Source organism: Polypterus senegalus, chromosome 3 (assembly GCF_016835505.1).
Source record: "Polypterus senegalus isolate Bchr_013 chromosome 3, ASM1683550v1, whole genome shotgun sequence".
Classification (NCBI taxonomy): domain Eukaryota; kingdom Metazoa; phylum Chordata; class Cladistia; order Polypteriformes; family Polypteridae; genus Polypterus; species Polypterus senegalus.
In genome coordinates this window covers 264,191,156-264,216,429 of record NC_053156.1, presented here as the reverse complement: position 1 = coordinate 264,216,429, position 25,274 = coordinate 264,191,156, and the positions used below count along the sequence as shown (strand labels likewise).

General features: G+C 36.1%; 1 protein-coding gene across 10 annotated transcripts in view; it reads right to left on the bottom strand.

Moving 5' to 3' along the window:
• The window catches only part of enah (ENAH actin regulator), a 248,100-nt gene that overhangs the window by 81,253 nt on the left and 141,573 nt on the right, over positions 1-25,274 (bottom strand). For 9 of the 10 annotated variants that reach the window (XM_039749057.1, XM_039749065.1, XM_039749066.1 and 6 more), the window contains exons 2-3: positions 15,480-15,645; positions 6,029-6,206 (exon numbers count right to left, since the gene is read on the bottom strand). In XM_039749057.1, coding sequence (XP_039604991.1) covers positions 6,029-6,206; positions 15,480-15,645 — 344 coding nt within the window. Of the gene's footprint in view, positions 1-342; positions 444-6,028; positions 6,207-15,479; positions 15,646-25,274 lie in introns of those variants that run through there. The other variant, XM_039749062.1, reaches the window with a different exon arrangement.

Below are 25,274 nucleotides of genomic sequence, written 5' to 3'. Positions count from 1 at the left end.
AAAGTTCACCATATATACTACATACACTACAACATTAAGTTAATCTACAATACACACTACCACAGCAAGTATTACCCTGTATGCATGAGAATCAAATGTGTCATGAAATAAGCAAAGCTATATAAAAACCTTTCTACTTTTAAAATATTGCTGCTTTGTAGAGAAATACATTAATATATTAAAACTAAATAATTTTCATTGTCAGACCTGAAAAGCATCTAAAATATGACTGCTACTACAAGAGATGCACAAATATGAAATACTCTGTTTGCTTTCAAGACGCTATACTAATATATTTTATTTAATTTAAATAATGTATCAAGCATACTTTATGCTACTTACTCCTCAAAATAAAAGTAGCCTTGCTGGTCTTCTGAATAACAAAAGGAGGCACGTGACGAACTGGCATAATTTATCCCAAAATTATAAAGACCATTAAAAGTATAAAATAAAAAAAAAATAAAAAAAAATAAATAAAGTGATCAGTTCCACAAGTTGAAAATTGCAACTTGAAAAAATAGGTACTCTTTCTAAACAGTTTATAATATTAGAGGGCAAAAAAATGTAAACAAGCAATCAAGCATTATAGTTCATTTAGCTCCCCTTGCTATGACACATTCCTGATGAGGACTTCCAAAAGATTATCTGCCTGTGAAGTGCCTGTCATAAATAAAGCAACAGGCTTAGACACTTCTCCACCAATGAGAAGAGTTTTGTGAAGCACTAATATAATGCTGATGAAGTCAGAGTGTAACTTGGTAGATTAACCGTTAAATACAACAGATGACAGTAAGATAGTGCTAAAGCACATGAGGTCACAAAGTGTCTACATAGTATAATGATGAGGCTCAATATTTTAATGTTGATCACCACAGTTCAAACATAGTAGTTTGACTATTTAAAATAAGATTTCTTTTTGATTAATTTACTGCATGCCAAAATGATGAAAATCTATAACCAATCTCTAATTATTATGATTATTGGCTGGCCAGAACAACCTACATGATTAGGATACACAGGATGTGTGTGTTTTGTATTTATTTGTGTATATATATATATATATATATATATATATATATATATATATATATATATATATATATATATATATGAAACTGGGAAGAATGGTTTCTTCAGGGGCACACAATGAGGCAGAGGAGGAAACTAAATGAAGTGTTGCTGCTTTCAAAGTCACACTGCTTATGTATGCCGGACTAATTAGCCTTGACATGAATGATTCAGTAGTTTTTTTTTGTTTTTTTTTTTTATAAAAGTAACACTGCCTAGGGTTAAAAGATTCCTCAATGTATAGAAACATCACTTTGTTCAAATCAAGAATGCAAGTATAATGTTTAAAGTCATACATATTAATAAAGATGTGAATCAGCACATGTAAAAGTGTTTCCTTATTCCATTTATTAAATAGTAGAGCACTTTAGTACTGTTTATATATCTTTTGCATAATTCTGACAATAGGTACAGTATTAATGTTAGGCTACATAGTGTGTCAGAATGCACTAGCAGAAAATAATTTAAAGTTGTAGCTTTCATTTTTGAACTTATTTCATTTTCTCCATGGTTTGATTATACCAGCTGCGAAAATACACAGCCTTGGATTTTGTCAGGTTTGTCAGTTGTAAATAAGTGACTATCAAAACAAGTTTTGACGTTTGTATTGCAGAAGAAGAAACACCTAGCAATGAACACTCACAAGCCAGTAAATGTGTATAAATAAAAATAAGCAACAGGTTAATGAAAAAGATGCAAATTACACAACCTACTATTCTGAAAAAAGTAATTCACTGGAAAAGTAGCTCACATTTTTTTTTGTACCAGACTTGACAAATACTGCTTTCTTGGTTTACAGCTTACAAAATTATGCATACAATTTGTTGAACCCTTGCTGCAACTACATCCAACAAAATCAAGCAAATGGGGAAATCAATGTGTAAGATCAGTAGGAGAATAAATGTCATAACCATTACAAGTTTATGACTCTGTTTCAAAAAGGTAATGACATACTGATTAAAAAAAAAAAAAGGAAAGCTTCTGCAAATCAACCAGGTAAATCACAGACTTTCTTTACATTGTGGTAAAGATGACAAAGGAGCAAGAGGGCTGATCAAAATGTTATTTAAGGAGCAGTACACTGCAGAGAAAGTTTCACAAAGACAAAGATGGTTTGAAAGAAAATGTGAAGGAACTTTCCCAGTAATGTATCTAGTAAAAGAACTGTCATTTAGGGCAAGAGACAGTCAGCTATACTAAAACAACAACAAAAGACTGAGGTGATTATTGATTTGTTCAGGTGAGTTGAAAGACAGAATCAGAAATGTATCTGTGATACTTCCCTAGGGCCCTTTAGAGACCTGAAAAAAATATTAAGGGGCCAACCTATTACAAAAATACATCAGAACAACGTAAAAATCTGATCTTCAAAGCATTCTAGTTACATAAACATGATATTAATATGAAGGATTAAACAGATAGGAGTCATGTAGGGAACAAAGGTCACGGATAAAGCATCAAAAACTTTGAAAGCTGAGCTTTTTATATAAACGTGTGCATGCAGGTTCACACAGAGAAGCAGCTTAACCTACACCAAGACTCCTGAAAGAGTGTAATAAAAGTGGAGCATTTCTTAATCAAAAGTGAACTTATCTATCAATGGTTTATAACACCATAATCACAAAATCAAGTAATGCCCAGCTTGTTTGTAAATGATTAAAAGGGAACATGCCATGTAAAGTAAAACACCCATTTCTTAAAATTTTGCTCAGCTCAAATACTTGCATGCTATAAAACACCCAAGTACAGTGCCAAAAGAGATTGAAAGTGTGGAACCAGCACTGAAGCTAAATGCTTTTAAGTGACAATTCAGACATGTTGTGCACACGTGATTAGGCTCAGTGTCAAACACCAAAAACTCTAACAGGTAAGACAACTTTCACTTTGAATTTGTGTCCCCCTTTCAAGTCGATATGTCATATGATGAGCTGAAACTTTTTGCTTGCATAAAAGCAATTCTGGTCATGTTCATGCCTCTTACTGTGTACTGCACATAGTCAAGGAGGAAAACGGCAGACAAGGGAGAAGATGAGAAAAATCATCTTGAACAGAGGAAACAGGGATTCTGTCAAGAGCACAAAACTTGGGGGTGAAAACCCAATGTGTGTGATAATGTAGATCGCCTAATTTGAAATAAATTCTGATGCATTTTTCATCCAGCACTAGTGGCGTGTCACCACAGAAGCAAGTTCCACAATTTATATGAAATGAATGGGTACACTGTTCAAGCATAGAGGTCAACCTTGCGTGCAATCTATCAAAAAATTAAAAAAAAAAAAAAAAACAAAAATACACAACTGCATACATTCTTAAAATAAAATCCTGACAATAATTCCTCACTTGTCCCAATTCTTTTAATGTCTCTGGTCACTATGTGCACACACAAAACCACATGCACACATTAACTGGAGCTATTATTGCCACAACAGTCAGTAACCTACATCAACAAAGACATCCTTGATGGTCACCTTAGCATAAGCATAACAGAATCTTCAAAACATTTCTCAAGGATTTTTGTTTTAAGCCACAAACAGCTGGCAAGTGTCAGCAGATCATAATGTCCAAGATTTGACTTGGAGGGAGGGTAGGAAAGGCTGTATAATATCTGTATTCTTACATGTTAGACACATAACAGTAATATATCCTACCACCTACAATTCAACATTGATGTGAACAGAAAATATCTGAAAATTAAACTGATTAATTCCTGGCATTCCAAGATGCACCGCCTGTTTTCTGAACCTGATCATTCTAAATCATGGTTGCAGAACTGGGGACCAGATCTATCTCATCAGCATCTGGTGCAAGTCAGGAGGCAACAAGAGATGAAACTGCTGGCCAGTAACAGTTCCACATGCCCCACAATATTAACCACTTTATGTAACCTCCATGTATTTGGGATATATGAGAAAAACTGAAGCATCTGGAGTAAAGCCACAAAGAAGGAGATAAAAATTTCACACAGACAAATAGCAGGCTGGCATTCAAACTCGGTCTCTAAGAATTGGGCTAAAGTAGCACTAACTGTTGTCTCATTGGGATTGTTGAGCCTGAAACTTGTAACACACAACTAAAATATATTGTGTTAATAAAAAGTGATGCACAATTTACCCTTATCATAACTGTGCAAGGACATGACAATAAGAAAAGTTGGCATCTGTTAGATACCTCTGGTGATGAGTCACAGCATTTAGTTCATTTTGCTCATGTTTATTTTAGCTGAATGTAGTATTCGCAAGGCACTCATAATATGTTGTAGCTAACAAGCAAGCTCACTATTTTAAGGTAGTGAGGACTCATTTAATAAAAAGCATGATAAGCACAGAGGAATTTGATTTTGCTTGTGAGTTACAACAGTGCAATGACAAGCTTCAAAATAGCAAATGAATGCCTTGAAGGGAGCCTATAAATATAATAATTTAGGCATGAAAGGACACCTTACAGAACACTTTAATAGCTATAGTCACAATACAGAATAAATAAAAGTACAGTTACTATAAAACCAGTTAATTAAGATTAAATATATTGACTAAAATAAGCAAGATTAAATAGGTTTCTCTTAAGGCTGGATTTAAAAGTTGGAAGAAAGTCAATGTTATGGATGTCTTGTGGGAGGGAGTTCCAGAGACGAGAGGCAACATGGCCGAAAGCTCTAAACAACATAGTAGTAGAGAAGGAGGATGTAAGACTACAGCAAGGAGTAGAGATATGAAGATCAGAGAGATATGGAGGTGCCAAATTGTGAAGGGTTTCGACAGTAAAAAACAAAATCTCATAGTCAGTGTGATAATTAACAGGGAGCCAGTGAAGTTGCTGAAGGACAGGAGTAATGTGTTACATGGAAAGGGTTTTGGTAATGATATGAGCAGAAGCATTTAGAACCATTTGGAGTTTGTGAGGAAGACAAGAAAGGACAGAATTACAATAATCAATAGGAGATGTAACCAGAAAATGTACTAGAATAACAGTGCTATTAGCTGTAAGAAACAGGCATAGAGAGATCATTTATGTATCTGTAAATATGCAGGCAGAGTGATATTATTACACAAACATTACTATTATTGTTAGGATTATTATTATTATTATTATTCAGAAACATTTGTTAAATCTTCAAAAATGTGTAAAGAAACAAATGTTACACCTGAGATTTCTGCAGCAATCCTCTTAAGCTTGATAGTGGGATCAAAAGGTATCATGCAATATACATAAGAAAATAAACATGAGAAAAACAGATTTTTTCATGTGTATCTTCACCAAAGAATACAGCAGATCACATAATGAAGTTCTCTACAAAAATCAAGAGAAGTTCAGCAATTAAAAATGATGCCATATTGCCAATTTCACAAACGTTAACAAAAGACTGATATGTGACTATGTTATTATTAGTGTAATTTTATATATTTGGTTAACGCCTATGTCCAAGAAAAACTGGGTGGGTTAAGTGATGTAAATCGTAACTATTGCACCAGCACATCAAACACACACGAAGAAAGCCTGGAATATTATCACTGAAAAACAACATCTCCTGCAAAATCAAAAACTGTGGAAGAGTGAGAAATAAGCATATTCAAAGATCACTGTAAGATGTCATTTTCTGAGAACAACAAAACTAAGTTCCAATATTTAATTTCCACAACAACTTCAGACATCATGTATAAATGAGCTGAATGAACTATTAATCTCTCGAGATTTCACACAGCACTAGATGTTTATCCAAGTGGAAAAGTTAAAGGGTCTAAATAGGTCTCTATCATAACATTTAAATAATCTTCTAAATCATCTTAATAAACTTAAGTTATGTTTCATGAAGCAAGGAAAAAGGAAACCATTGTCAAAGCATTTAGTCTGGAATTCACACACAGCTATTTTCTACATGGGCAAGTGCAGATAAAGTTACCCGAATATTCAATATATTATTTAAAACAAAAACAACAAAAAAAAAAAAAAAAGCATCCCATACCTGAATCTTGTGAATTTAACACTTCCAAGGCATGCATCATGGCACTAGCAAATACATTGGCATCCTCTTTGCTTCCAAAGTTTAGACCATAAACTTGTCTGGCATCTCGCCACTGATGAAAGGTCTGGGTTGCTTGATTGTATTTAAGTCCCTTAGGAATGGCACAATTTATAACCACCTGAAAAAGAAACCAATGTGTTATGCAAAGAAATCCTCAAGAAAAAAATAAGCAAGAACTTAAAGACATCTATCTGCAAAACAATGTCAAATACAAAGGAACTAAAAATTCAAAATTAAGTATAACAATTAAAAATTCCTATCAATATACTACTCAAAGTGTATTACTGAATCCAAATCTTGCTACCATTGTCTAGGGCACAAACATAATTAGGACTCAGTAAGCCTAAAAGAAGCACTTTGATGAAGATTCCCCGATCTCCCTAAGCATAGAAAGAAAATTGCTTAGTTATTTTAAAAGTACATTATAGAAGAGATAAAAAAAAGTTGAAATGCAACAACCTTTTATTAAGAAATGTATTTTAATAAAGCAGGCATTTGTCTAGACTGCTTAAGTATCCATCAGTCAGATGAAGCATATTATTAATAAAGGGAAGTCAAAGAGTTTTTGTGCTCTGTGATCTAACTGATCACTGAAGGGTATCAAAGGTTGTGGAACGCCATCCACAGCACTGCATCAAGACCTTGAGAAGTACTTTACAGGAGAGGAAATGCTGATTCAGAACTGCACCAGCAAAGGCTCATTTTTGCGGATTCTAAATGGCCATTCTATACCAGCAAGAGCAATTTGCTTCAATAAAAAAGCTCTACACACACATGTACACATATGTTTTTTTTTTTTGATGAAAATGAAAATTATCAACCTACAGAGGGCTGAATTCAAAGACTCCCTGAAAATCAAAGTGAAAAAATAATGCAGCAGGCTAGTCCATTTTGCAAAAATTTCATTGCAGCAACTCAAAATCGTACTCAGTAGTTTGTTTGATTCCCATGTGCTTGTATGCATGTCTGACAACGTCAGGGCATACTCCTAATGAGACAGCGGATGGTGTCCTGTTGGATCTCCTCCCACATCTGGACCAGGGCATCATTGAGTTTCTGGCCAGCCTGAGGTGCAACCTGGCGGCGTTGTATGGACAGAAACAATGTCCCAGAGGTGTTCTATTGGATTTAGGTGAGGCGAGCATGGGGGCCAGTCAATGGTATCAATTCCTTCATTCTCCAGGAACTGCCTGCATACTCTCACCACATGAGGCCAGGCATTGTTGTGCACCAGGAGGAACCCAGGACCCACTGCACCAGCACAGAGTCTGACAATGGGTCCAAGGATTTCATCCCGATACCTAATTGCAGTCAAGGTGTCTGTCATCTCTGGTCATAGGACCTTACTTTTATTCTATTCTATTAATTCTTACTTTTTCTTTTTTTCTCTTTCTTCATCATGTAAAGCACTTTGAGCTACATTATTTGTATGAAAATGTCAATCGAGCTCAACGGTGCCGGGCAGTGAGCACAGGGCCCACTAGAGGACGTCAGGTCACCCTCATCGAGACTGTTTCGGATTGTTTGGTCAGAGACAATCACGCCAGTGGCATGCTGAAGGTGATTTTGTAGGGCTCGGACAGTGCTCATCCTGTTCCTCCTTCACCAAAGGAGCAGATACCGGTCCTGCTGATGGGCTAAGGACCTTCTAATGCCCTGTCTAGCTCTCCTAGAGTAATTGCCTGTCTCCCAGAATCTCCTCTATGCCCTTGGGACTGTGCTGGGAGACACAGCAAACCTTCTGGCAAGGGCAGGTATTGATGTGCCATTTTGGAGAAGCTGGACTACCTGTGCAACATCTGTAGTGTCCAGGTATAGCCACATGCTACCAGTAGTGACACTGACTGTAGCCATATGCAAAACTAGTGAAACAACAGTCAGAAAAGATGAGGAGGGAAAAATGTCAGTGGCCTTCACCTGTTAAACCACTCCTGTTTTGGGGATTGTCTCATTGGTGCCCATCTAGCGCATCTGTTGTTAATTTCATTAACACCAAAGCAGCTGAAACTGATTAACAACCCCCTCTGAAACTTAACTGACCAGATCAATAGCCCAGAAGTTTCACTGACTTGATGCTGTACTCTAATATATAAACCTGAAGTTCAGCCAGTTCCCAAATTGGCTGGCCATTTCGCATTTTGGCTGAGAGGTATGGCCAAAGTCCGAATTACTAGAAATGGCCAGCGTATATGCTACTTTGGCCGGCCATTTCGCAAAGTGGCGAGAACCCCCTGGCCAAAATCTGATGCTCTGATGTAAGACTGTCCCACTCAAAGTGCGAAGATGCTTAAAAACTTTCAGATGCAGATTCAGAAGTGAGTTTACCATTCTGCCCGAGAAACTGCTCAAGGCGGGTCTTGTTCAGAAAGAAGACACCACTTTAGATGGCCTTTCCCTTACCCAAACACTAACCTTAAAGTCAATAAAATAGATCTCTGAAGTCACTATTTTAGGGCTAAAATGATAACAGAAATGTGAAACCTACTTCTATACCTAATATTTATTATTGTGAAACAACCAAGTGGCATCCGCTTTCTGAACAAGAGTCGCCAAGGCGACACTCAATGCAACTGCACTACTACTGTAAGTGCGCAACAAATCGCTGCTCATGCCTTTTTTCTTCTGACTTTGGCCAATCGACCCGTGCCATTTTCGCAAACTGGCTGGCCAAATCCCGAAATCGAGGAAAAGACCAGATGTTGGCAGGTCAATTTACAGCGACACTGGCCATTTTCCGCTTTGGCCGTAACATACAAATACATACACACACACATATATATACATACATACAAGGGGGCTTACCCCCTGCTCGCTTCGCTTGCCAATCCCCCTTGCCAGCACTACGCACCAGCCACTTGTGTTGTAAAGAGGGGGCTGAACGCACCCGCAAGGAGATGCAGTTGCTCCTTATGTGACACAAACCGGGACATAAAAGTCACATAAAATTGTTGCACTTTTACAGTCATGTGAAAACATTAGGACACCCTTTGAAAGCATGTGGTTTTTTGTAACATTTTTAATAAATGGTTATTTCATCTCCGTTTCAACAATACAGAGAGATTAAAGTAATCCAACTAAACAAAGAAAACTGAAGAAAAGTCTTTTCAAGATCTTCTGTAAATGTCATTCTACAAAAATGCCTATTCTAACTGAGGAAAAAGATAGGACACCCTCACATGTATTCCCTCTTAAATTGGCTCAGATCTCACACAGGTATATCACACCAGGTGCACATAATTAGTAGATCGTTACTCTGCATGTTGAATGAGGCTTGCCCTATTTAAACCTCAGACATTTAGTTTGGTGTGCTCCTGACTGTTGAAGTGAGAGTGAGCACCATGGTGAGAACAAAAGAGCTGTCAGAGGACTTCAGAAAAAGATTGTAGCAGCTTATGAGTCTGGGAAGGGATTTAAAAGATCTCAAAAGATTTTGAAATCAGCCATTCCACTGTCCGGAAGATAGTCTACAAGTGGAGGGCTTTCAAAACAACTGCCAACATGCCCAGGACTGGTCGCCCCAGCAAGTTCACCCCAAGAGCAGACCGCAAGATGCTAAAAGAGGTCTCCAAAAACCCTAAAGTGTCATCTCGAGAACTACAGCAGGCTCTGGCTACTGTTGATGTAGAAGTACATGCCTCTACAATCAGAAAGAGACTGTACAAGTTTAACTTGCATGGGAGGTGTGCAAGGAGGAAACCTTTGCTTTCCAAGAGAAACATCGAGGCCAGACTGACATTTGCCAGAGATAAAGTTGACAAAGACCAGGACTTCTGGAATAATGTTCTTTGGACAGATGAGTCCAAAATTGAATTATTTGGACACAACAGCAGAGGACATGTTTGGCGTAAACCAAACACAGCATTCCAAGAAAAGAACCTCATACCAACTGTGAAGCATGGAGGTGGAAGTGTCATGGTTTGGGGCTGCTTTGCTGCAGCAGGACCTGGTCAGCTCACCATCATAGAATCCACGATGAATTCTACTGTGTATCAGAAGGTGCTTGAAGAACATGTGAGACCATCAGTTAGAAAATTAAAGCTGAAGCGGAACTGGACCATGCAACATGACAATGACCCAAAACATACTAGTAAATCAACCAAAGATTGGCTGAAAAGAAGAAATGGAGAGTCCTGGAATGGCCAAGTCAAAGTCCAGATTTGAATCCCATTGAGATGCTGTGGGGTGACTTGAAAAGGGCTGTACGTGCAAGAAACCCTCAAACATCTCACAGCTGAAAAAGTTCTGCATTGAGGAGTGGGGTAAAATTTCCTCAGACCGATGTCGAAGACTGGTAGATGGCTACAAGAACCGTCTCACTGCAGTTATTTCAGCCAAAGGAGGTAACACTCGCTATTAGGGGCAAGGGTGTCCTATCTTTTCCTCAGTTAGAATAGGCATTTTTGTAGAATGACATTTACAGAAGATCTTGAAAAGACTTTTCTTCAGTTTTCTTTGTTTAGTTGGATTACTTTAATCTCTGTATTGTTGAAACGGAGATGAAATAACCATTTATTAAAAATGTTACAAAAAACCACATGCTTTCAAAGGGTGTCCTAATGTTTTCACATGACTGTATATATACATACATACATACATACATACATAAAGGATTATTAGGAACACCTGTTCAATTTCTCATTAATGCAATTATTGCTTCAATGCATTTAGGGGTGTGGTCCTGGTCAAGACAATCTCCTGAACTCCAAACTGAATGTCAGAATGGGATGGAAAGGTGATTTAAGCAATTTTGAGCGTGGCATGGTTGTTGGTGCCAGACAGGCCGGTCTGAGTATTTCACAATCTGCTCAGTTACTGGGATTTTCACGCACAACCATTTCTAGGGTTTACAAAGAATGGTGTGAAAAGGGAAAAACATCCAGTATGCGGCAGTCCTGTGGGTGAAAATGCCTTGTTGATGCTAGAGGTCAGAGGAGAATGGGCCAACTGATTCAAGCTGATAGAAGAGCAACTTTGACTGAAATAACCACTCGATACAACCGAGGTATGCAGCAAAGCATTTGTGAAGCCACAACACGCACAACCTTGAGGCGGATGGGCTACAACAGCAGAAGACCCCACCGGGTACCACTCATCTCCACTACAAATAGGAAAAAGAGGCTACAATTTGCACAAGCTCACCAAAATTGGACAGCTGAAGACTGGAAAAATGTTGCCTGGTCTGATGAGTCTCAATTTCTGTTGAGACATTCAAATGGTAGAGTCAGAATTTGGCGTAAACAGAATGAGAACATGGTTCCATCATGCCTTGTTACCACTGTGCAGGCTGGTGGTGGTGGTGTAATGGTGTGGGGGATGTTTTCTTGGCACACTTTAGGCCCCTTAGTGCCAATTGGGCATCGTTTAAATGCCACGGGCTACCTGAGCATTGTTTCTGACCATGTCCATCCCTTCATGGCCACCATGTACCCCTCCTCTGATGGCTACTTCCAGCAGGATAATGCACAATGTCACAAAGCTCGAATCATTTCAAACTGGTTTCTTGAACATGACAACGAGTTCACTGTACTAAAATGGCCCCCACAGTCACCAGATCTCAACCCAATAGAGCATCTTTGGGATGTGGTGGAATGGGAGCTTTGTGCCCTGGATGTGCATCCCACAAATCTCCATCAACTGCAAGATGCTATCCTATCAATATGGGCCAACATTTCTAAAGAATGCTTTCAGCACCTTGTTGAATCAATGCCACGTAGAATTAAGGCAGTTCTGAAGGCAAAAGGGGGTCAAACACCGTATTAGTATGGTGTTCCTAATAATCCTTTAGGTGAGTGTATATATATATATATTAAAATAATTGCTCAGTCTTTACTATATAGTAATATACATTAAGAAAAATGATTATTAATATTATTAACTTACTCTCAATGTTATTAGAGAGACTACATGCTACAATGCTACAGAGGCCATCCGTGAATAAAGTGTGTTTGTGCGTATATGTGCATTTCTTACAGTAGTGTTTCTCAACATGTGGGTTGCAGGTGTTACTGTTTGTATTGGTAGTGGGTCATGACCCAGACAATCACGCTTGACATTGCCCCCCACCCTGCACTGGCGATGGTACTCGATTCACCAATCTGCCAATCATATTCAATTCAATCACCACCCTGTGGGCAGAGTTGCCAAAACACTTACATGGAAAAAAAGTGGGTTGCAAAATCAAAACGTTTGAGAAACACTATCTTACAGGAAAGCTTCCTGATCGGAGCCCACTGCTCCTATAATAGAGTTATACCATTTAAATGACTTTTAAAAACCTGAACATTCTAAATATACTGGATAAATTATCAGAAATGTTATATGAATTTTTACAGGTGTTACCTTAACCTTTATAGCAAAAAAGTACAGTATATGAATTCAACAGAATGAAGAGTCTTGAGGATAAAGGGCCACATCAGCGTTTTTTTTAGCTTGTTATACCAAAAATACATGGAAGTATCTCATCCACAAACACTACAACAGACACACTACATATTGGGAAAAAAAAATATTGTTGTACTAATTGTGGCTATGTTCATGTATTTTGATTTTACTTGAGCAAGAACAGGATTCTATTTTGCAGCTAGGTAATGCAAAAAAAAATTTTTTTTTTAATTAATGGTGATCAGGGATGAGGAAAGATGCTAAGATTTGCACTGGGTGTGACGAGGATGGATAGGATTAGAAATTGGTACATTAGAGGGTCAGCTCAAGTTGGACAGTTAGGAGACAAAGTCAGAGAGGCAAGATTGTGTTGGTTTGGACATGTGCAGAGGAGAGATGCTGGGTATATTGGGAGAAGGATGGTAAGGACAGAGCGGCCAGGGAAGAGGAAAAGAGGAAGGCCTAAGAGAAGGTTTATGGATGTGGTGAGAGAGGACATGCAGGTGATGGGTGTAACAGAACAAGATGCAGAGGACAGAAAGATATGGAAGAAGATGATCCGCTGTGGCAACCCCTAATGAGAGAAGCCAAAAGAAGAAGGAGGTGATCAGGGATAAGGAAAAACTACATATAAAAATGACTCAAAGTAGTGATGATACAGCGCTGCAGCAACACACGTTGAAAAGAAAAACAGCAGTCTCAAGTCTCGCCTGGAAATGTCTAGTATTCAAGGCAGGAAAACTTCACTGTGAGATTGTGGGAATCACGCTTGTTATTAATAAATATAACAATAAAGACAATTCACACACAGACAAACACACTTAGGCTTGTGTTATTTCCACTTTTATCTCATTATGAGGTTATTTCTGAAACTGATTTGCTTTAAAAGAATGATGTGACTGATCAGATGGGGGTTGTAATTGTTTAACTTGCAGTGTCACAAATTTGTAAAAGGAAATGAAATGATGGCGAGATCAGTTTCTTTGTAATACAGTGTCCTAAACAGTCACAAGAAAAGGAAAGGAGGCATTGCATTTACTCTCTAATTTTAATGATAACATCTACAGATGGCCATCCAAGTATCCATTCATTTTCTAACTGGGGTATACAATTCTGGGTTGTGGGGGAAACCTCACACATGTCCACAATTATGCAGACAGGACTGTGAGAGACTGCACAATGGCAGCACCAACAGTTGCAGTTTGCAACATTTACAAGGCAAATTTTAAACAAAATGGTTGTTTGGCTGGTCTACCTGGCAATTAAATAAGCTGTTCCATTTATAATACCAAAATAAAGTATATATTAGTGTTTTAATAATTTGAAGCACAAAGTATCTCCCTGTTAAAACACCATGTACTCTTAACAGGAACGCATTTTTGCGGAGACATGCAGTTAGCAGAATAGGCAAAAATGCATACATACATACTTCTTTGCAGAATACAAAAATTTGCAAAAGTTAAATTTGTAATTTTATTTCTGAAGGCAAACTAAATTTGATTAGCATAACCCCTAAAATGTAGTAAAAGCAGTTATATAATATATTTGAATGAGTAAACTTTACCAAATACAGGTAATGCCAGTCTCGTTCATTTTCTAATTCTGAGTTTGTACAGATGCTAAGCAAGAATAGTCTGATCACTCACACAAGAATCTTTGAAAACAGCACAACAAAAGCTGTTTTGCAAGAGCTCTAAAAAAAATGAGTAGCATAAAACTAATAAGACTGATTTCACAGAAGAAACAAAGTTTAGACAAATAAAAAAAAAAAAAGGGACAAATTAGGGCAATTAAAGCGCAAGAAGTATGTAACATTTGAATCAATCACTTCTATTAAATATTACTCTTTAGTAAGTTGTTTTTTGATCAGCTAATAATGTAAATACATATGTTACAATAGTAAAAGTTACACACCAGACAGAGTGAATTTCTGACAAACCAGATTAAAAAAAGTTGTTAGAAAACAGCATTAAACAGTATTCTGAATTACACTGGAATTAAGTAGAGAAATAATATTTGGATTTTTAGTTTTAGTATTGATTTTAGGCAGTATTTTTCTGTTGTGGAAACGAAAATGTCACAGAATAAATTTAGAATGTGCACATGGTAAAATAAATCAGATAATCTGTGATGATATCATTCTCTGTAAAGCTGGATAACATTCCCATCATACTTGTTGCTAAAACTGGAGGAATCCCTGTACTCCTCACACATTAAAATTCATAATTATCAAAATACAATTTCAGGCTTGAATGTCTGTACTATTTTACTTAAATACTAGTTGTGTAGAATATAAAAAAATGCATACTATTACATAAAGATGCACAATACTGTTCACTTAAATAAAGGAGGTACAGTTCACAATATTGAATTGAATTTCTGTTTTTGCTGTGGTACTGAAAGATACTGAGCATCGTAAATTTTAATCTATATTAATATCAAATACACAAATTCTGGTATTGTGGCATCCTTAATGGTAGTCATATACCATGTTACAAAAATTCACATTTCCTAAGGAGTTTTCAGGAGTGGATTACCTTCGCAATGAATATACAAAGGAAACTATACTGTTCATATATACCTTCATTATATTAAGCCTTCCTAAACCACACTACTCTGTTGACTAAAAGGTAAAAGAAACCCAAATATACACACCAAAAAAAGAAAATGTTTATCTAAATTACCTTTTCTAACATCATTTATAATGTATACATTTCTTTACCACTTCAAATTTGTTGCAATCAGTTATTGTGGAAAATAAAAATTAATGCATTTAATTAATCTAATTTTAGGATAAGACGCATTGCCAATCATAACTAACTCACACCCTTGAGCAATAGAATGAAATAGTGACAAAGTAGCACCATTAATTAGCAGATGCATAAATGTAACATCACTTTCCATTTTAACCTGCTAAAATTTTTTTGAATAAAATATGATTACAGAATAAAGTGATAATGTAGCCAATAGTAGTACATTTCACATGTGTGACAATGGAATTCTGACTCACCTGATGGTCCTGGATTTTCCTTCCAACTACTCTGAATGCATTGTTCCCAGTATGATGGTAAATATGAACTCTGCTGAAACCTGTTGAACCACCAGCAGGCACCCATTTCTTATTAGCATCATCATATATCATAACAGCAGCTCGAGCCTGACAGATACTCTGTTCACTGTAAGAAAAGAAAATTTAAATAAATTAAACAGGAAACACAGACAATTTTGTATTAGCAGTAATCTTTAATATGTATGTTCTTTCCCTGATTAACACTTTGTAAGATTTATTAATAAATTTGTTCCTGTGATTCTACTCTTTGAATTACAAACCATTTAAGCATGTCATAAGGTGTCAAGTACATATTATCTGCAACCCTGTTCTGTTCCTTTTATGTAAAGAAGTTCTATTTAGTGGTTCAATGGTACAGAGGTATATTGTAAATATTCATATTGCTCAATATAGGGTCCTTGCGACTATACCGTACAACCTTTGAACTGAGTGCATCTACAGTATAGAGTCCTTTGCATTAATGGTACCTATGAGCTAGTTTTCACCAGTACTCACACAGTCAATGATTTGCCATGTACAAAATGCCATTCTTTGGCTAGGCGATAAGACAGGGGTGACCTTCATTACTTCATGAAATAAATGAGTGAAACAATCACATGACTTGGCAACATTAGCACCTGGAGCACATAAGAAAGGAAAAAACACAAAACTGTACCTTAAGCTGCAGCTGCATTACAAATACAACAGTGCTCAAGTGAAGAGACCCTATTGTAAGATGTGAATATGCAGGCAAAAACCAAACCAATTAACTGAGAGAAAGGACTTTCATTAAAGAGGACAGTTTATGTGTTGGTTATTTGCCTTTCTTGGGGTGAACATGACTAATCAGCACATCTACCCTAGACTGAGAATAACACATAGCTAGGGTGTTGTCCCTGTAAGACAGTCCCAATGTGCAAATGTGCTCATTATCAGCTTGATGTCCCTGTATGTGATGGTTGCATGCGACACCTATATTTGAATTAGCTTGCTTTGGACCATAGTTCAGTGTGTGCATGAAAGCATTGTATTTATATATTATTTCTCCCTCTCTGGTTCGTCTACATCCTTAGAAAATACAAAAATGGATACAAACTTGTGTCCTTCTCAGTTTAGCTTAATTTAGCTTTAATGTACAGAAAATCACAAGGAGCTAGAGCTTTTCCTGATGCATATGTGATGTTTAAGGAAATATGATTCTCTTTTGTTATTAATATGGAAACAATCCTGAGGCAGAAACTAAATAAATCTAAAGTGATGCTCTTCTCTTCTCTGTTAATGGAATACCATGATTTAAAAATGTAATGATTAAAATGTCTGAAATCTTTGTGTTTGTATATGTATTCAATAGTAGCTTTGTAAATGCTACCATATTCTGAAAATTCAATCAATTTAAAATTGCACAAAATTAATCTCTAAGAGCCACTAATTAACAAACTTCCACTCAAGGGAATTTTATCTGCCAATCTGCACTCTTAACTATCGCTTCCACTCAGACAGATTTGCTGCCATAACTCACATCTTTCAAGTTTCACCTTTAAAATGTTTTGCTGTTTCCATTTTTATTTTATTTATTTATTTGTTAATTAAAGCTAACTTCCAGTGCTGAGAAGGTAAGTGGATACAACTAGTAGATAAGTAGGCAGCCAGTGGACAGTGAATTAAATCAATGCTAGAACATCCCAAATCATATAGTGCTCTCACAAAAACATACCACTAATCCAAAAATTATTTATTGTATTGTGAGATTTGTGCATTGTTAAATCCTTACCCATTATACACGCACACACACACAGAGCAGCAATTGCAGTGTTTACCATTACAACTGCAGTATGTAAAATACAGTAAGGTCAAGGAAAATAAACCTCACAACATTTTAATATTTTGCACAATTCATATATTTTTTTCATGGTCCAGGATCAACAGAAAATTCTCTATATGAAGAGGCATTAAGCAGCAATAAACAGTTAATCATCTTCTTGTTCTTCATGCCACTTTATTTTGCTAGCAACTAAAATACTTTTTTGTTTTCATGATTCCTTAGCTACAGAAAATTTCTTGCACAAAAAAAAAAGAAAAAAAAAAAAAAGGATTCCTGTTTGTGAATTCATTTGTCCAGAGTTGTATTGTTTCCAAACATTATCTCTTTTACCTAGAGGTTTTTTACTCTAAGTCTTCGACAAATTTATTGTGCGATTCAGGTTAATGCAGTGTGATTTAAGGCAGCCTTGAGCAAAGAGTACACTAAAAAAGTCAAACTTGTGAGAGGGTATTTGTCCTATTTGTTATCGAATGACAATTAAAACGTTCAGTTAATCCAACAGAAAACAGGAAGTCTTTAATTTTCCATATAACATAGAATTAAAACTTTCTCTTGCGCACAGGCCATGATTTAAACTTGCAAGCTCAACAAATGGATTTGCCTCAATACTGTTTTCACATATGGAGGTGCAAGTCAGGATGTTTCATTATTATTTTTATTCATATATCTTTAGATGAGTGTGCTATTGATAAATATTTGTCCCAAGGGTGGAAAAAAGCTTTTTATATAAGCTTAACAAATAAAAATTTTAACAAACACCAACAGAATCTCCCAAATATACACCTGGTTCACTAAAACGAAAGAAAACCTCTGATGTGGCTACACAACAGAAGTATCCTGAATACATAGCACAGTTGTATCTTCTACCCTTTTGAAATGTCAGTATTCTGGTGTGTATACAGTGGAAATATATTAATGAATTCTGATAAAATGCCATCTTCCAGCTTATTCTTGGAGATTTCTTGTGGTTTACTATTATTTTCTTTGAAAACAGAACTAAATTGACCCCCCCCCAAAAAAAAACCACTACCAAATAGTCACATGCTACAAAACCTAAAATAGCATAACAATTTATATTAAAAAAATTGAAAGCTGTCCAATGTAATTAGCAAAGAAGCAATATCAACAATTTAAAACCATTAAAGGCAGTCACTAACATGCATACAGAAAGGTACAGATCAAAGCAAAGCATGATTAGTGTAATGCTCTTAAAGAAAAGTTGGTTAATGGAAGATAATTTGTCAAAAACAGAAGGAAATCATCCAGATACAGGGCATTAAGCAACTAAAATAAGTTAATAACAATATACTTTACACAAAGCAAAAAGAGGTGATGATAGCACAGTTTAAAGAGTCAAATGGATACATGTCTAAACTTTATAATCAAATTCCTGTTTTGAAGAAGAAAAAAAAAACACTATTTGGTGCAGTTATAACAACAAACCGACAGCAATATTAAATATTTTACAAAATTTAGAAATTAAAGAATACTTTTCCTTGTTTCTTTAGAAGTATTGTCATATGGTTTCAATAAGCATTTTAGAAGGGTAAAAAATTAAATCCTTAACATGCTCAAAGTTTTAGCTAACTTAGTTGTGAAGTCTCCTGCTTATTTCAGGTTATAGCAATTGCTTGTCAAACAGCTTTAATGTCTTAAAAGCAAATATATAAAAAATATTTTGTTTAACAAAAATAAATCGTTCCGAAAAAATCCTTACATTTTTATATCCCCACAATCATTATATAAATTATGATACTGATATACGATGTAATATACAATGCTTTTTTAAAATGATATACAGGAGTTCCAAAAAGCCAAATGATGCTTTCAGCACTACAGAGGGCCATGGATTTGCTTATGGATTGGGTGGGAACTGTGCTACAAAGTGAATTAAGAGATAAAAATGTCTGTAGCATTTTGTTCAACTGGGTTAACAATAAAAAAACATATAGACATTAATACAAGAATTACAACGGTAACTCACGAGTTAAACACTAGAGCTCTTCCCCCAAAGCAGTAAATACAGATGCAAATGAATGAAGAGATATAATTTATTTATGTGCTGCTTTATTTAGGTCAGTTGCAAGAATAGAGAAACACACTATTGAATGCTGCTGAAGAATTTAAGCTTCCTATATTAAATATTGGCTATCAAGCATTTCTAGCAGTTGCTAAACAATCCAAACAAAGAATACAAGGTAAACATCTACTATAGTCAAACAAATGAAAGACTTATTGCACAGATTGGCATTTTCAGAATGAGATTAAAGTAATATTGAAGATAACTCTTAAGAATTTGTACTGCAAAGAAGGAATTCACACTCTCACTTATTTTCTGGCAGTGCTCTCTCTTCCTATGTCTGCTTTTATATAAATCCAAAACCTATTCTTACATAAGCATAGGTAAGAGGGTAGTCCTTTCAACATGAACCATAAATACCTTATTAGAGCAAGGTCTCTTTTCAAAGTCTGCTCACCCAAACTTCAGCTAACCCAATCATTTTCTGACTTCCTCAATCAAACTGTAAACTGATGTTCTAAAACATCTTCAAATTTAGAGTACTAGGGTGTTGTACCGTGTTAGTCACTATGAATGTAGTGACAAGTCAAGTTAAATGACACCTTTTATTGGCTAACTTATAATAAAATAAAAAAAATTAAAAAAAAGATTACAATATGCAAGCTTTCGAGGCAACTCAGGCCTTGATTATATCTTGCCTGAAGATCTTTTTTAGTTAGACTACTACGAGCATAGACAAGTATAGTGCCTGTATCTCTGGTTTAAAATGGAGTTTGTAAGGTATCACATGTTGCACACACACACACACACACACACACACACACAGGCTGCTCCTAACAGCCTTTTCTCAATTAAAAGTGTGTTTTAACTAATCCAAAGTTTGTGAAAAAGTGTAATCATTTTATAAAAAAATTGTTTTATTCTATCCATAATGCTTTCCTTCATAATGACAGTACATGTCTGCTCTAAAATTACATTTGCCAAAAAAAGTGAATAGCAACATGTCTTGTTACTAACTCAGGTCAAACTGAACAATTTCAAGGCAGCTGTTGACATTAAAGGGTGGAAAACAAACTAGATTAGATTAGATAAAGTTTATTAATCCCATGGGGAAATTCAAATACATACAGCAGCAGAAACATAAAAAACAACAAACACATGCAATCAACTGATTAAATATATATATAATGAATAAATAAATAAACTTAACAAGTACATCATAAGAAAGCACTGAACTGCCGGATACCAGTGGGCAGAAAAGACTCCCAAGAGGCTCTTTTTCGTACACTGTGGTGGAATGAGCCTGTGGCTTAAAGTGCTCAAGGACATGATGGCATCTAATTTTGACATCGTCTTTTCCAAAAAAGCTTCCAGTGTGTCCTGGGCTTGCCCTGGGATGGAAAAGGCTTTCTAGATAAGGTAAGTATTGCTAAGCATTAACAAAAGTTAAATATACTAACTGATTTCCAAGTAGGTATAGCACTTACTACCAGCTGTCGCTATAATCAAAAGAAATACTTTGCAAAATAAATTTTGCATATTGGTGATCAGTCAGATTCTACACTACAATGTTAGATAAGCATTTTGAGCTGCCAGAATAAACAGATGCAAGTGACATTCAGAGTGCTGCTGGATTATCCTCAAGTGTGAGTGAACGAAGGATCACCATTAATCAGATGTGTTTTTCTCAGACTTTTCACATCATAGCTGTGCACAACATAAAGAAAACAGTCAAGCATCAGACTATGTAATCTATTTAATGATACTGGAGATTCTGGACATCAGATCAGTTATTGTAACTTCTTAAAAAAAAGAATGAAACGCCTCAGTGTCAAGCCAACGACAGCTCAAAACTCTGATTTCCAATTGCAGAGAACTAATTACTAGAAGGAGAAGTACAAATCTGCATTGAAGCACAATGAACAATCATAAGGTGCAGGGGGGATTTTAACATAAACTAGAATAGGCCTTGATTAATTGGAAAATCAATTTTACCACTATTTTTCATTTAACCAATTTGATACAGATTCTTAAAGTCTCAAGATCAATCTTTTAAATATCTATCCTGCTCAATTACTGTATGCACATTTATGTTCAAAAAAGCAATTTACTATCTTGTACTAAATAGCATGTCCTCTAACTGAAATCAGTGTCTTCAACATTTAAATCAGATATGTGAACAGCTGAACATCCACAGCAGCAGACTGCTATGTGACAATCACACATTACAAAAGACTGGGCACCTGTGACGGATGTGCTGCACACAAGTGTGATGCATGCCAGTCACACCGGGAGCAACCTATAGGCAGAGCTGCTAAGTTGACTTGCTGTTGTTCCAAAAATCTTTCTAACATTTGTTCCAAAAATCTTTCTAACATTTTGAATGCACTGTTCCATTGTGGGACCACATCGATCACAAGTTTGTGTGTTGGCAAGTCCAATATCATTGCTTCTCTTTAAGCACATGGCTAGCTGTACTGCTACTATGGAAAACGTTTGCAATGTGCCTCACCCGGTAAAGCAAGTAGGCAGTTTTTGGAATTTTCAGCCCATCATATGATACAAAAGACAGCGTGTGCTCAAAAGTAGCCAACTTGTAGTAGCTCCATAACAGAGCCGTTATCAGTTATGATGGCGGCTCTTTTTCTTTTATGTTACATTCATTCAATGACGCTGTCAAGATGCAGGAGTTCTATATCCTCATTTTTAAATGCTTGCTTTTTGTCTGAGGACTGTGAAGACACATTTTAGACTGATTAACAGTTGCTATAAGGGATTAACAAAAGAATTACAGAAAGACAGAAGACTTCCCATCATATTTTTAATTTCAACCAATTTAAGATTATTTTAAATGTCAAATGGGGAATAAATTTGACTAACAGTTTAGTTGAAGGGTGTCTACATGGAGAATCATAAAACACAAATAGGTTATTGAATAACATCATTTAAGAAACAAAATTTTTAATTACTTTATATATTATTCTTCGCAAGATGATATAGATGTTTTATAGAGTAGATGCCATTGTACTGTATTAAAACAAGAAGCCCCCCATAATATGTGTGCACTCTGTCTGATGTGGGAATACATACGTTAGTTAAACTATAGTGAATTCTGAATAAGTGCGATGCTGTGAAGAAAAAAAAAAAACCAAAACAGCAATATTTTGTTCCACATCTTCTAAATACTGATGTTAACTGTTGATTACTTAATCAAGCATTTCTTCTTAAATGTCATTCCATGCTTATCCATATGTTATGAAGTCACCATGTAGACACACTTCAAATAAAGTGTAACTGAAATTTGTCACATTATATTAATGTTCTCTATGAATGGTTAAGTAACACGTTTTTTTAAAAAAAAAAATAACAACCACTTTAAAAATATCAAGGCATGCATGCTATTTCAGTCAAGATAAAATCGATACTGAATCAAAGGCAATGTGAATCAGAACTGAATCGGGATATATACAAGTGTAGGGACTTTTTTAAACTTAACCATTTTAAAACTTCTCATTTTGTTTTGATTTTTGACCCTCACAACTATAAAATATTTGCAGTGTCTTGACAACACACTTTTTATATGTAAAGACAAGCTGGCAAGTTCTGAATCTACCTAGTGTTCATTCATAAGAAGGCACCTTCATACAAAATCCATACTCAGATGGGCCAAATCAGAATCTCCAATTTGCCTAACATGGATACAGTGATCCTTTGCTATATCGCGCTTCGACTTTCGCGGCTTCACTCCATCGCGGATTTTATATGTAAGCATATCTAAATATATATCACGGATTTTACGCTGGTTCATGGATTTCTCCGGACAATGGGTCTTTTAATTTATGGTACATTCTTCCTCAGTTGGTTTGCCCAGTTGATTTCATACAAGGGACGCTACCCAATCAGAGCACGTATTATGTATTAATTAAAACTCATCAATGATATACGATATGCTTCTTGCGCGGTGCTTCGCATACTTAAAAGCCCAAACAGCACGTATTGATTTTTGATTGTTTGCTTTTCTCTCTCTCTCTGTGACATTCTCTGCTCCTGACGGAGGGGGTGTGAGCAGAGGGGCTGGGCTGTTCACATACTGGCCTAGAGGATACGGACGCTCCTCTAAAAAAATGCTGAAAGACTACCTTCACATTGCTCCCTTCCTTGCGGCTGCGTTGTCAGGCGGTGCTTCGCACACTTAAAAGCACCTATTGATTTTTGATTGTTTGCTTTTTTCTCTCTCTCTCTCTGACATTCTCTGCTCCTGATGCGCACTCCATTGAAGAGGAAGATATGTTTGCATTCTTTAAATTGTGAGACGGAACTCTCATCTCTATCCTGTCATGGAGCACAGTTTAAACTTTTGAAAAAGAGACAAATGTTTGCAGTGTTTTAAAGTCCCTGTCTCTACAGCCTCCTGTGTTTCTGTGCAAATCTGTGACCCAAGCGTGACAAAATAAAAATTATATAAACGTATGGTTTTTACTTTGCGGATTTTCTGGAACACAACCCCTGCAATCGAGGAGGGATCATTGTGTATCTGATAAGTGGGAGTAAAACCCAAACGGATACAAGATGAATAGTATTCTATGCAGCCCATTCCCAGAACGGGATTTAAAATCAGGATTCCAAGACTGTGAAGGAATATTATCTCCTGCCCCACAATGCAGATTACCCACCAGAAGAGTTGCACATTATACAGAAACTGGAACATTACCAAAAAAAGAAACATTTTTTTAAAATAGTATCAGCAGTTCAGGACTTTCAGGACCAGAAGTAAACGTCCACAATGCTCCCGCAATTCCCCACCTCTACTCCCTTGACACTCGCTATCGTAGTTGTAAAAAAATTTCCATTTCATAAACTTCACTAAATTGCACGCTTTGATGCAAATGAGTCAGAGGGTTGGTTTTTTGGAGTTATTCATTATTTGCTTCAGAACCGTTTTGGTACCCATACTGAGGTCTGAAAGATGGTATTAATACCAAAGTCACAATTTTAGTACCAAGCCAACACTACTCACCAGTAATGTTATTTTCTGTTCTTTACTAAAACTGGAAATAAGGAACCATCTGGTAGTAAAGTGTATTTACTGTTTATGCTGGTGCCACACATCGGAATTAATGAATCATGAAACTATGAAAAAAGTCCTAGAAAAAATTCCCTGTTAACATCAGAAGACAATCAAGAATAAATAATCTAATTTCCAGCTACAAATCTAATTCATGATGTACCTGTATATGAAAAGATCTTAATTTCAGAATTTCTGCAGCAATATCTCAGCGATAAATGGGAATGCTGGCTTAAACTAAAAACAAAAGCAATCGTTGAGATCAAATCTATACCTTTCTATTAAAAAGAAGCTTAAAAGCAGACTTTGGGGAATTGATTAGGAAGGTAGGTACAATGTACTACTTTTACATTTATGTGCAGTTTTACATCCACCTGGGTTTGTGGTTATTAGCTTAGCAAAGGTATATTTGTTCATGACGACTGGTTGACAAAAATAACACACACCTACATTTAGTGGCACATTCGCTTTCATTCAAACATTAGCAGTTTAGTATCTGCTGTGAATTAGACAGAGTCTGACGAGTGTATGTAAGAAAACAAATGAGAAAATGGAAACCATAGAGAGGAATGAGGCCGACATTTAAACACTGCTACTTGGTCCGTCATGAAACCGCACGAGAGATCTGAATATACTGAATGCGTGCAGTAATTATTAAACCCAGGTGGTGAACAAGCATTTGCAGGGTATTTATTCCCTCTCATTACCTATCTACACATCTAAAAAAAACACTTTACCATTACATTAACACACTATACACTCGCTCAATTGTAATTTTTTATTTGCTGAATAATACATCTTCATGATGCTATCTGATGAAAAATGGAATGATGTAAAAAAAGGTCTGTA